Source organism: Impatiens glandulifera, chromosome 5 (genome assembly GCF_907164915.1).
Source record: "Impatiens glandulifera chromosome 5, dImpGla2.1, whole genome shotgun sequence".
Taxonomy (NCBI): Eukaryota; Viridiplantae; Streptophyta; class Magnoliopsida; order Ericales; family Balsaminaceae; genus Impatiens; species Impatiens glandulifera.
The window spans coordinates 49,564,110-49,577,782 of record NC_061866.1 but is presented as its reverse complement, the minus strand read 5'-3'; the positions used below and the strand labels follow the sequence as shown (position 1 = coordinate 49,577,782).

The 13,673-nt window shown below is 28.7% G+C and overlaps 1 protein-coding gene across 2 annotated transcripts; it reads right to left on the bottom strand.

The window, feature by feature from the left end:
• Nucleotides 1-10,027: 10,027 nt before the first annotated feature.
• LOC124937944 (zinc finger protein GAI-ASSOCIATED FACTOR 1-like) lies at nucleotides 10,028-13,223 on the bottom strand. Of its 2 annotated transcripts, none has more exons than XM_047478283.1 (4): nucleotides 12,450-13,223; nucleotides 11,968-12,364; nucleotides 11,680-11,879; nucleotides 10,028-11,220 (listed from the first exon to the last, which is right to left on the bottom strand). In XM_047478283.1, the coding sequence occupies exons 1-4, from the start codon at nucleotides 12,586-12,588 to the stop codon at nucleotides 10,451-10,453; spliced, it is 1,506 nt and encodes a 501-aa protein (XP_047334239.1). In that variant the 5' UTR covers nucleotides 12,589-13,223; the 3' UTR covers nucleotides 10,028-10,450. The 2 variants fall into 2 exon arrangements, with proteins under 2 accessions (XP_047334239.1, XP_047334238.1); XM_047478282.1 differs by having other exon boundaries at nucleotides 10,028-11,223; nucleotides 12,450-13,222.
• Nucleotides 13,224-13,673: the final 450 nt, after the last annotated feature.

The window sequence follows — 13,673 nt, the reverse complement described above, 5'->3', positions numbered from 1 at the left end:
TTTTTTCAATTTTAATTTAAATAAATTATTCTCTATATTTTACTCTTTTAACTAAATTATTCATATTTTAATTATAAATAATCTTCGTCATGAAAATCCCATTAAATTGTTTATTAAACAACTTCATTTTAATTATGAAAATATAGGGATATAAATGATAGAATAAAATAGTATTCCGCAATCTAATACTAAAATTTATTTCTCTTCTCACCCTTATTATTTTTTTAATAAATGATGTCATAAAATTCACATATTTGAATTGTATCTTTAAGTTTGTCTAGTGACACACCAATACTTAAAAGTGATTTATATCATATATCAAAAGTTAGTAATCATGCAGTTTATTTGTTAAAGCAATTTTTTTTTTTAGTAAAATATCAAAACTAATAATGTTTGATATAAAAAGTTTTTTAAGTTTTTTTTTTTTTAACTTTAATAAAAAAAAGTTATTTGTTTTCAATCTTTCTTGTTTTTAAAAACTTTATTTAATTTTATCACATCTTTTATATCAAATTAAAATAAAATTGTTTCCACTTTTTATTTTGACAATTTAAAAAAGGATTGAGATGATAATAGTAAAAAATACTAATTTTTGAAGCAATTTTTTATTTATATATTTTTACTTGAAAATAATCTGATTATTTAAAAATAAAATAAAAACATTTTAAATAATTATTCATTTTGTAAAATAATTTAATTTTAATATATTAATCATTATCTCATTTATCCCACTAAAGTATCTCAAATAGAAGTGTGATTAATTATTTGAAAAATTAATGTTACTGTGTATCCTCAATTATTTGAAATTTTAAGTAAAAATAAAAGTAATTATCTCTACCTCACATCCTTACAAAATAATAAAATAATAATCCCTACTTTATTTATTTCTTCAAATAAATGAGCATACACATTACCATTAATTTTTCAAATAATTATAAAACAAATAAAATTGACTTGATCACCAAGATGACTTTTTTTGGGTTATTTTTTTTAATATCACTAATTCTATTCTTCAAATTATTAATTAATTAAAATACTCAAATATATATGAACCAAATAATTCATAACCTCAAATGAAAAGGTTTATTCATATTGAGTAAAATTAGATGTTATTCTATATCTTTTAAAAGTTGAGGGGTTTATCTAATACTTAACCAAACTTAAGTGTTTTTTTTAACTATTTGGGAACTGATAAAGAAAGAAACAGTGGGAGAAAAGTTTTCATTGGTGCCCTTTGTTCAGAAAGCGTCTGCACGTAGGGATGGCAATGGGGCGGTTCGGGGCGGGGAATGCAATTACCATCTCCGCACTATTTTAATTTCGGGGATTTTTTTAATACCATCCCCGTCCCGTTCGGTTTTTTTCGGTTTCGGGGAATCCCGCAGGGCATCGTTATTAATTTTTATTTTAAAAAAATAAATAAAAATTATAAAATAAAATTATATAAACGAATTTTTTAATATAATATATATTGTAATATATTAAAATTTTATATTATTATAAAGAAATAATTTTAATACTCTTATAAAATATAGTAAATAATTAAATATATTGGTGATTTAATATATTTAATTATGTTTATGGTATTCGGGGCAGAATCGGGATGAAAACGGGGTGAAATCGGGTCGGGGCGGGGCGGGGGACACAAATACCATCCCCGCCCCATCCTCGTTCGGTTTCGGGGAAAAACCGTCCCAAACGGGGCAATTCGGTTCGATTTTCGCGGGGCGGTTTCAAATTGCCATCCTTATCTGCACGTGCACACAGGACTAGGGTTACATTATTTATTTTTATATATATATATATATATATATATATATATATATATATATTTTTTTAAAAAGTGGGTCTCATTATTATCTTATGCCAGAGTTTGGAATTCAAAAAAAAACAAGTATTTTTTCTTCTAAGTAAATCTCTAATCACTATAATACAAATACATTCCCCATTGTATTGTTTTTTTAATTAACTTGTAATAATTTTAGTCATGTTTGTTTGACCTTAGTTGAATAAGTACTGTTTATTCTTGATAAAATGTTTTTTTTTGCAAAAATGAAAAAAATAAATAAATAATATTTACAATTTCATATTTTAATTAAGGAATATTAAATAAAACATAGATCTAATTATATTTCTAATATAAATATATTATCAACTACCAAATAGTCAAACACTTAAAACAAATTATGTAGTACTTGACAAGGGTTCGGTCAAATATGGCTAATTTATTTTAATTATAAATTAATTAAGACTCCTGGCCATAAGGTCTTGATTTCAAACCTTCTTGAACCATTAAAATAAAGGGAAGAATGTCAATTTTACACACCAACTTGTAAGAAGGTGTCAAATTTTTTATTAAGTATCAAAATTCTATTTATATATACTAACTTGTTAAAAAGTTTCAATTTTATTTAAAATAACGGAAATGTTAAACACCGTCAATTTTTTTTGCCACATGTAATATCTATTTTTTTTTTAAAAAATTGACATTAGTTTAATTATTTTTCAATTTAAATAAAACATTAAATCTTTCTTTATTCATTTTTTCTCTCTCTTTATCTCACAATTATTCATTTTCTTTTGAACTTTTCTCTTTCCATTTCCATTTCCATCTCCATCTCCATCTCCATCTCCATCTCCATCTCCATAGGAATCGATTGATTATTTTTCCTAAAATGAAACTAATTAATGAAATTGAGGTTTATTGACCTCTATCTCTCTACCCATCATATTATCATATCATCGTATATTATTTTATTCACTTTTAATTCAAATGGAAAGAGAGATAAACACAATCTCTTTATATTATAAACCAAAAATAAATTATATTAAGTTGAGTCTTTATATCTAACCAAACCAAAAAATATATAAAATTAAGAATTGAACTACAACAGGTTCAACTAAAAGGAAATTACATGATTCAAAATTAATAGATTATATTAAATTCATAGTAAATTTTTGTCACACATAATTCATTTTGAATCAACTAATGTCATTTTAGTTGAACTTGTAGTTCAATTATTAATTTTACAGTTTTTTTAGATAGTTATAAAGACTCAATTTAATATAAATTATTTTTGATTTATAATATAAAGAGATTATGTTTATATCTCCATTTGAATTAAATTAGGGATAGAGGTTGAATGATCTTATTATAAAGATATGGCCTCAATTTCATTTTAGGAAGGGACTTATTTATGCACTCCCTATGCATATTAGAGAGGAGACAAAGAAAGAAATTAAGAAAAAAAAATGGATAATCGTGGGATAAGAGAGAAAGAATGGATAAGGACAATTTTTAATGATTTGTTTAAATGAAAAAATAATCAAACTAATGATAATATAAAAATAAATAAAAAATATGTGGATATTACATGTGGCAAAAATTTTGACGGTGTTTAATATTTCCGTTATTTCAAATAAATTTGACACTTTTTTACAAGTTAATAGGTATAAATAGAATTTTGATATTTAATAAGTAAATTTGACACCTTCTTACAACTTGTTGTGTAAAATTGGCATTCTTCCCTTAAAATAAATGATTGATCTAATATATAAAAAAAACAATTGGTCTTAACCTAATTAGACCTAAAATTATCTAAACTTTGAAAACCTAAACAAAAGTTTTATTGTGTTATGTCATTCTTTTTCCTTCACAATACTGTTTATTGATCCATACATATGTCTGAAATTATTACAAAAGTAAAAAAAAAAAAAAAATCTTGAATAAGTGTGAAATGAAAATTGAAGATAACTTTCATTTTTTTATGCCCACCTTGTTAGCTACCTAGGCTTCTAATTAATTGTTCATACAAACAATTAATTACAAGCTTACAACTAATGTTAGTATTACAAATTAACATGCATGGTGCTTCCGATCGATCGATCTCCCTTGATTAATTACATTGAGTTAGACTGATTGATGAACTTGACGACGAGATCCCTTTTTTTGTCTATGTTTCTCGGGCTGAGTAGATAATGCCAATTAGACGCGCCCAACTAGGTCTAGCTGTTTCTTTGTCTCTAGTTCAATTGCTTCCCTTTTAAGACTAATCTCATAAATGGACAAATCGGGCTGCAGCCTAGCTAAACATGTTGTTAGTGTAGAAAAAAACAGAGAGAATTGAGAGATGGGTAATTAGGGTTTATATATGGATGGATGATGAAGATGATCGATCATGAGTCACGCCAGCAAAGAAGGATGACAATACATCTCCTCATAATGTAAAGCCTAGCTCTTTGTTGCTTCAAGAATCTCCCAAGCTTTCTTCTGCATGATAACCTCATATATACTAATAATAATATAAATATGAAGATGATGAAGAAGAAGTGATTAAGTAACAAAAATGGATGAATTCGATATTGATGGGGGGTTTAATGATCTTTGGATCTGATTATATATATACCACCGATTGTGTATGGTCCAATCGCTTAATTAAAGGACATTGCCCCCATCAGCCAGGCCCCATCCTTCAATCTCTCTCTTGGTCTGCCATCAAATATTATTCATTTTTTTTTTTATACTGCAAATCATGAAAACTATATATATTTAAAAGAAATTAAAACTCATTAACTCATCAACCACCGTAAGGTGTAAGATATTCCATTCATTCATTCATTCATTCATTCTTATTTTGTTCATTAATTTTGTCATCATTAATAATTCATTTAAGTTATCCAAACACATCGATCTAACTAATTAAGAATTAGATGGCCTATGTTTCCTCGTCCTATTCATGATTTATTTAGAAATAGATCGAGACACCAAATCATCAACACCATCACATATTCACATGTACATGTATATATTACATACTACATATATACCCTAACAAGGTGTATATATAATTTATCATATCTTCATTATAATTAATTGGCAGTTTGGAGTAGTTTTTTTTCTTTTATAATGTGAGAGTCTTTGATTTTTATTTTTTTTTTAAATTGAGAGTTTCTTTTACATTAAATCTACGGTATTGGTATCATAAAAAAAAATAAGAGGAACTTGCATTAACCAACACCGGGATGAGTTGTCAAAATAAAAGTAAAAAAATAGAATCAAAACAAATAATTTGTACATAATGAATAGGGAAATTTTAGGGGTGTAAACGAGTCAAGTTGCTCGTGAGTAGTTCGGTCAAAGCTCGACTCGAACTCGGTTTGACCGAGCTCGAGTCGAGTTCGAGTAACTCGATTATAAAATCGAGCTCGAACTTTACATTTGTTGTTCGAGTAACTCGAGAGTAGCTTGTTATATATTATATATAATATATTATATATCTATTTCTATATATATATTATATCTATTTTCATATATATATAATATATTTTATATATATATATATATATATATATATATATATATATATATATATATATATATATATATATATATATATATATATAAGAAAAATTAATTTCATTTTGTCTTTTAAGATTTTCATTCTCAAATCCTCTGTCTATCCTCCTTCTATTCTTAAACAATCAAACTCATATTTTTCTTTTCTCCTTCCATTCTAAACAACCAAACTCATTTTTCTCTTATCCTTTCATTCTCAAACCGTCAAATCTCTATCTCTCTTCTCTTTTCATTTTCAAACTTCTCTATCTCTTTTTTTTTTCTTCATCATTCATATTCTTTCTTTATCAAAAAAACTTTGAAGTATCTCTATTTTTTAGATTCTAATATTAACGGAACAATTTTTTCATTATTTCAGTCCTTCACTATTTCATATTTCGAATCTTGTAGAATTTGAAGATCACCATATGACTAATGCATCATATTGCGAAACTTTTAATATTTATGATAAACGTTTCATTTATAATTTCTAAATTAGATGTTTATGATTGGATGATTATCTTTAAATTATATGATGAGATTTATATTTCTTATTTTTAAATAATAATGTGATTATATATCTGTAGTTTGTTAAATATATATTATATTATGTTTGAAATATTATTTAGTTATAAAATATAATTTTAATTAAAAATTTTAATTTTCGAGTTTTTGAGTTTGAGTCGAGTAGCTCGAATTGTAATCGAGTCGAGTTCTAGTATACATTTTGCTACTCGATCGAATTCGAGGTCGAGTATTTATAATATAATTCGAGTCGAGTTCGAATAGTATGGTACTCGACTCGATTTGACTCGTTTACACCCTTAGGGAAATCTAGCTAGAACAACATTATAGACAAAAGGGAGTGGAATTTGGAAATAATAATATTGAAACTTAAAATGTCACGTATATATATATATATATATATATATATATATATATTTATTTATTTATTTATATTGTTTACTCATTGAATTAAATTATAGAACAAGTAATAAAATTGAAATTGTACTCCCAATTTTAATTGACATTTCACCAAACCATAGAGAATAATTTCCTTCTAACTTTATTTAAGTTTTTTTTTGGGATTTACTACATTATAATAATGCATTAACCTAATAAGGTAATAGTCTAAGATACTATAATTTTTTTAATTCAATTTTCACTAAAAAAAAATACTATTATCCTAATTATCCCAAAATAAACAATATTTACTTCTATTATTTTATTATGAATTTTCTCCAATTACTTATTTTGACTAGCTCTAGAGTGGAGTTGGGTTTGACCAATTTTAATTAAAATTTATATATGTTTTAAAATGTCTTATTGTGATAGTAATGTATATGAAATAATGGTTTTAAATATTTTTTTAATTAGACATATATTAACAAATTCAATAATATTTTTTCGTTCAACTCTTATTATATTATGCGTTTCTAAACATCATGATTGGTTGTTTATTAAAAAGGTTTTGCTTGGTGGGCTATTTTCTAAAATTAATTTTATTGGATTTTTTTAAAATTATTTGATAAAAAAAAGTAGGTTATTTGGGTTTTTAATTGATTAAATTATTATAGTATATTTTATATTTAAAATTTATAAAAAAAAAAAAAAATTAATATTTAGATTGATAATTGAATAATTAAATGATTAAAACAAAATATGGTGAATTATATGAGTTGAATAAAAATTCCAAAATAATGTAATGATAGTTTAAGTAAAATGAAATAGTTTGGTCTGAAATCTCAATGGATTCTGACTAAGTTCATTTATTAAGTTACGGTAATTTTCTTGAAATCTTCTCTATATTATAAATTATCTAAATATTTTTTATTATTCTAGATTTTATTTTTCAAATGTAATATATTTTTCCTTTTAGAAATAATTTCCAATTTTAAAATACATTTTTCTAAAAATATCTCAAAATAAAACAAAGAAATTATTTTTTAAAAAGAGACAAAAATCCTTGATAATTTATTTTAGTACCTTATTTAAATTGAAGATTTTTATTAAAAATATATATAAATTGAATAATAATAATTATTATATATATAGTAATTAAAAAGTGGGAAAATATAATTAATAAAATTAATTATAAGTACGATGTATTATTCAGGTGGTTGGGTTTGTCGTCCATTCATTCCATTATGCCAGCTAGATAATTTGATTCCAATCTAAACGATGATTCTCTTGTTTCCTAATTATTATTACTTTAAATGCAAAAAGCAAATTAAATTGATTTTTAAGTTTTTTTTAAATTGTCTTATTGTCAAAATTAAAAATAAAATAAAATAAATAACAGCAGCATCGGCACGTGACAAGGCATGGTAAGTCATTGGTCATTGCCTGCTTTAAGTGCTTTCTCTTAATTAATTTATTTTTCATTTCTCCAATGTGGGCAAAATCATTAATTAATTTATAATACCCTTATATTGCACCGATTAATTAAATAAGATTTAACACATACCTTTCATGTCTTTAATTTAGAGTTAGTTTGAATTAAACATAATGAGAAAGAAAATTCGCATAATATGTAATTTGAGAAAATAGAAAAATTTGATTTAAAAAAATTGTCATAACTATTCCGATTAACCAATATTTTGATATTATACATAGTAGATAAAAAATTATTTTTTGAATTTTGTTTTCATCCGGAACTATCACTATTTAGATATGTCATTGTATATCTTCGTCTTGCCGATTTAAAATATATATTTAATTATTAAAATTTTACTATCATAAAATAGCTTAACAATTCTAAATAATCAGTTAATTTTTTACTATTTAAATTTAAATATGATCTTTAGTTTTTACAATTTATGAAGTTATAAATTATTTTAATTTTACGATTCTATATAATTTTATATAATAATATGAATTTTATATTTATAAATTAAAAAAAAATATTATATTATTTATTCAAATAAATAAACTTGTGACTTTGTTTTTGTAATTATAATTCTTTTTAGTATAATTTGTTTGTTATTTTTTTAATTAATCTTATATTTAATATATAAAAATAATAACAATATATAACCAATAACCATTTTAAGTGAATTTTTACTATTTAAAATAAATTATCGATTTTACGAATTTATAAATAACAACAATTTTAAATAAATTCTTGATTTTAACTGTCTCGATTCTTAAAGAAGAAACGTGATTTTTTTAGCGACAATACATATTTAAACAAAGTCGTGAATAATAGAAAGAAATGTCAGCCCAAACCAACAAAGGCCCAAAACTTAACTAAAGTAATATGTAGATTTTTATATGCTAGCTCTTTTAACTTTTTCATTCAAACAGACTATTAATATTTGAAACAAATAATAATATTGTCATGATGCCTTGGTCAAGCCATTAGAATGTACTGTATTGTTTATCCAAGGGTGACCAATTGAGCCATGTCATTTTAAACATTCTTATTATTATATGGCACAAGTAAATTAAAATTATATGAAATAAGTGTCTTGACTATATATATATATGGGGATGTGAAATGGATTCAAAATTAATTATTCAATACATTCTTTAAAATATAAACAAACTTTATAAGAACATCATGAAAAATAACCTGAATTATGAGGGCTGATATTTCTTTTATTTTTTTACTATAAATAGTTGTTCACCATATTTAATCACACTCTTCTACCATCTCAAAACATAGGAAAAAAAAATATTCAAAGACGACAATTTTAAAGACGTTCACAAACGACAATAATAAGAACGTTCACAAACGACAATAATAAGGACGTTCGCAAACGACAATAATAACTAAACTTTTGACAGTAATAAGGACGTTAGCAAACGACAATAATAACTAAACTTTTGACAGTGTTTACAGTCGTGTTTATACCATCTATTTTTCCATGTATACTTGAAGCTGCTTCACACGATAATTAGAAGATTGGAGGGTGAATATCGATTGAGGAATGCGAGGAAGAGGTGGAAAAAAATGATTAACCGGCGCATTTTGGAACGTCTCCTGAATTCAAAATAACCTTTCGAAACAAAAAATTTCATTCGAAAAGTACCCATTTTGATGTCATAAGAAACGGTCATTCATCCGTTTCACGATAACAGGTATTTTAAAACGACTAGGAGATAATCCATTTACCCTAAAAGTGAGTTTGCTCCATTGATAAAGCTCATTACAATTTTTTTTTTTTTTAAGTAGCTCATTATAAGTGTTTTACTAGTGTTATGTCTTTGCCTACATGAAATTTCTCTATCTTTCAGTCAGAATCTTTGTGACCTTTGAACCATAAAATATAGGCTCCAGTAGATCTAGATTCACCTGATGAGATTGCTTAATGACACTCCAAGATACTTCAAAAGTGAAATGAATGGATCATATAAAAAGATTGTTTTTTTCCTAGTTGATCTTAATTAGCTCAAAACAAAATCATCAACTTGTTTTTTGAAAACTTTACAAGATTGTGCAATAACTAGCTCTAGATAATAAAAAATCCTAAGTCATTTACAAAAACAAATGTAATTAATTTGATATGCATAATTAATGCACTATATGCTTGTAAAGAGGAACAACTAACTATTGGGAAAGACAACCATGAATTGTATGTCTTCCACAAGTATTAATTTCATACTCCCCTCTAGGACATAACCTTTTAGTTGTCAACATCATGCATAGGACATCTAGGGTTCTAATCTTCTAGCTGGAAAACACCAATATCAATACCAAAAAAGGGTTAAGTGATTTATAAATACAATTTTACTTCAAACCCAATAATAATATATTAATAAAGGCTACTTTCCTCAACTTTGATTTGGAAAGAATTAAAAATTCAGTTGAGTAGATTAAGATTGAGGAATCCACAGTTGAGAGCTACTACTATATATTATAATAAATGCTTGGTTTTCAAGAAGAAGACAACTACTTTTTTTTTAAGGCATTAAAAAGTAGATGATAATAATAATATATATCTAACCCAAATTGTTGTTTCTTCAATCATCATCATCATTATCATAAACCCCGCCATCTAGCTGTAAAAATATGGCTCTGATAAATACGACATGGCCCTCCTCCTCCTTCCTCCTGTACACTTCACAGTCACAGCTGTCTCTCTGTCTGTTTCTTGGGTCCCCACTGCAATTTCATGAGCTCCTTCCCATGTCATTTCCATTGAATTCCGTACCACCAAATGTTGTATCTAATCCACCACCACCACCGCCCATTGAAGACATCAGGGCCGACTGGCCACCACCAGCTGCCATTCCCAATCCAAGAAAATCAAGAGTTATCTGTTTTGGACCAAACAGAGAAGGTGTCCCCATCATTAGTTCCTTAAGACCAGAACCGCCATCACAAGGCAGCCCCAGCCTAAGCCCACCTGTAATTGAAGACGGAGAATTCTCTGTTTCGATTTGCTGCCTTGAAGAAGATGGTCCGGATGGAACTATCCCGAGTGCCCTCAGAAGGGATCCGTTGGATGAAGTTGCCCCAATTTGGGCAGCTTTTTGTAGCAAGGCAGTTGCAGATAGAGCAGGCTGAGGTGGAGAAACATATTGCATGTAGTCCTGCCCAGATTGACCAAAAATTGATGATGACCCGTAGTTTGGGGCAAGGCATAAAGAGACGGGTTCGGTACATGGATCTGGTACTATTGGGTCCTCGGTTTGACCCATTGCCCGTAGCAAGTCTGTAAATCTAGATGACTGAGGTTGTTGTAAGTTTCCAGTATGATTCGATGATGACCTAAATAAACCCGCAAACATGCTGCTGCCTGTGTTTCCATTACTTGATGGGCTTCCGATTGAATCCCTGGACAGATCCGGAGGAGGAGTAGGTGGCGCCGGAGGCGGAGGTGGGGGTGGTGGTGGTGCATCTTCTACAGTCGGAGAAGAACTGGGATTTTCCGGTGTTGCTGCTGAAAAGCAATGAGAGAATAGAAAAGAGGAAAAGTCATAAGCATATGCATATGCAGAAAAGTTACTTTTCCTTTTAATAATCTTTAGTTAATAGCTTATGGAAAAGAATAATATACTCAAAACCCACTTCAAGATCGCTCTTTTTTCAACTTTTGAATGCTTTTTGGGTTAGTTTATCATTAACAAATAGCTTGCAGAAGATTTCTGAATTGAAACATATTATTATTAAAAACTCGTTTCTAAGAACATTCTGCAAATTTTGCATGCCCAACTTCTCTCATAATAATCTCTTATCATTTATTATATACTTGCAAAAGACAACAAAGAACAGTAACAGACAAAAACAGCTACAATCCAAGAACAGATAAAACAACAGAGATCTCTTTTTTTTTCAGTTTGCTTTATTTAACCCAAATTGTAAAACTGGCAAAAATCCTATTTAAAAAGCTGCATACCTGAATTCTGTAAAGGTAAGACAGAGGATGCCAAATCAGCAGACTTCGGCTGGGATACTGCCGCCGCCGCCGGAGGAAGAGGAGGAGGAGATGGTGGCTGCGGCTTGGCCGGAGCCGCCGCAGCAGGGGAAGGTTCTACCTTAGCACTTTCTTCCGCTAGTGCATCACAAAATGCTCTGTGCGTGATGAAACTATCTCTCCTTTAAAAAGAAAAAGCTTGTTTTCAGATACCAAAATGGTATTGTAAATCAAACATGATGATTGATGAGATGTTTGAAGAAAGCTTACCTGGAGAAGAGTGTTCCACAATCGCATTTGTACTCTCTTGTTCCACATACCTTCAAATGGGCTTTCCAATCAGACTGAACTGCATATTTCTTTGAACACTTTTCACACTTCCATTTCTTTTCACCATGTTTCCTACAGAAGTGTTTCTTGATCCCTGTCAAGTCACCTAAAGCACGAGAAGGATGGTGATGTACACAAGAGGGTTCAGGGCAAACATAAACTCGTTTCCTAATCTCATTGCTCGATCTTTGCCTCAACTTCCAAGGAAGATTATGACCCCTTCTATGAAGCTGTAAATTCTGGTCTCTCTGAAAACCCTTGTTGCAGATTTCACAGATAAAACGATTTGTCGCTAGAAGAGTCTTAGGTGATAAAGCAATCACTTCAGAATCCGGATCTGCAAAAAAAAAATGAATAGATAACGTATTCCAGTTTCAAACAGTTTAATAATCAAATGTATGTTTTGTTTCTAATATATATACCTGGCATTCCAGGAAGATTTCGCTTCTTTTTGGTCGGAGGTGGCATTGGCACCACTTGATTTCCCGAAGAAGAAACACTAGCTTCACCTGAAACTGTTGAATCGTTTACAGCAGACGAGTTATCCAGGTCGGCCGGCATGGTTATGTCAGTTAATCGATTTACTTACTTACTTACTTACTACCCAAAAGGGGTAAATCTTATCTTATCATACCCTCTGAAATTTCTCTAGGGTTTCGACAGAAATCTCATTCAATCAATCAATCATCTACCAGTCAATCTTTTTGCTTTTTTTGCGCTCGTTCGCTCTCACCTACCGAAATTAATCAACCGCTGACCAAACTCCAGATCGGGGATTAACTATGATAAATAAATCGGAATCGGAATTCACAAATGTAAAAACCAAAAACAAAACAAAAAACGAGAGACGATGATCAAGACGTAAGCTTTAGCCGGATATTTCCCACCCACCGGCGGCGGCGAAATCAATTACCCTTGAAAGGGTCGGAGTGGCGAAATCGAACGATGAGAAATCCTGTGAGAAATTAAGAGAGATGGGTATATGATTCCATTACATATATCTCTCCCTTGAATCTAGCTTCCACTGTTAAGCTAACGCGTCTACCGACAAGTTTCTGGGAATAAATCAAATTCGGAACCAGTGCAAGAGCCACAGCGCGCCGAGTCGGTTGCTGGAAGAGTCGACGAAGATAAGGACAGAAAAAGAGAGAGAGAGATGGGGGAGATTTGCAGAGAGAGAGTCGTCTCGTATCTCTAGTCTCTACCTCGCACTTCACGTTCACTTTCCGCGCTACAAATAAGGCCTTGTTTGATTTTGGATTTTTCTCACAAATTTGAGTTATGGTTTGTAAATTTTTATAATTTTTTTGAATTAATATATAAAATTTATAAATAAAACAAATTCTAGTTTGATTAGTTTGGCATTGTGATTGAAAATATCAATTAGTTGAAGTTTCTTTTTTTTAGCTGTAGGACTCTAATATGATTCGACACTAAAATCCAAGTCTGGCATCCCTAGTAATCGTCGATAAGCTATATGGCGGTAAATTCGTTCCCGCGCTTTGTATACAACTCCCGTCGTATGGTCGAAGAATTTGTAAATTGATAAAAGTCGGCGGTCTAATTTTTCATGTCCATGCTTCTTTTTTATTCAAATCGCTTTTGTCGAACAATCAATAGTCCTCGATTTTGTTAAAAATAAATAT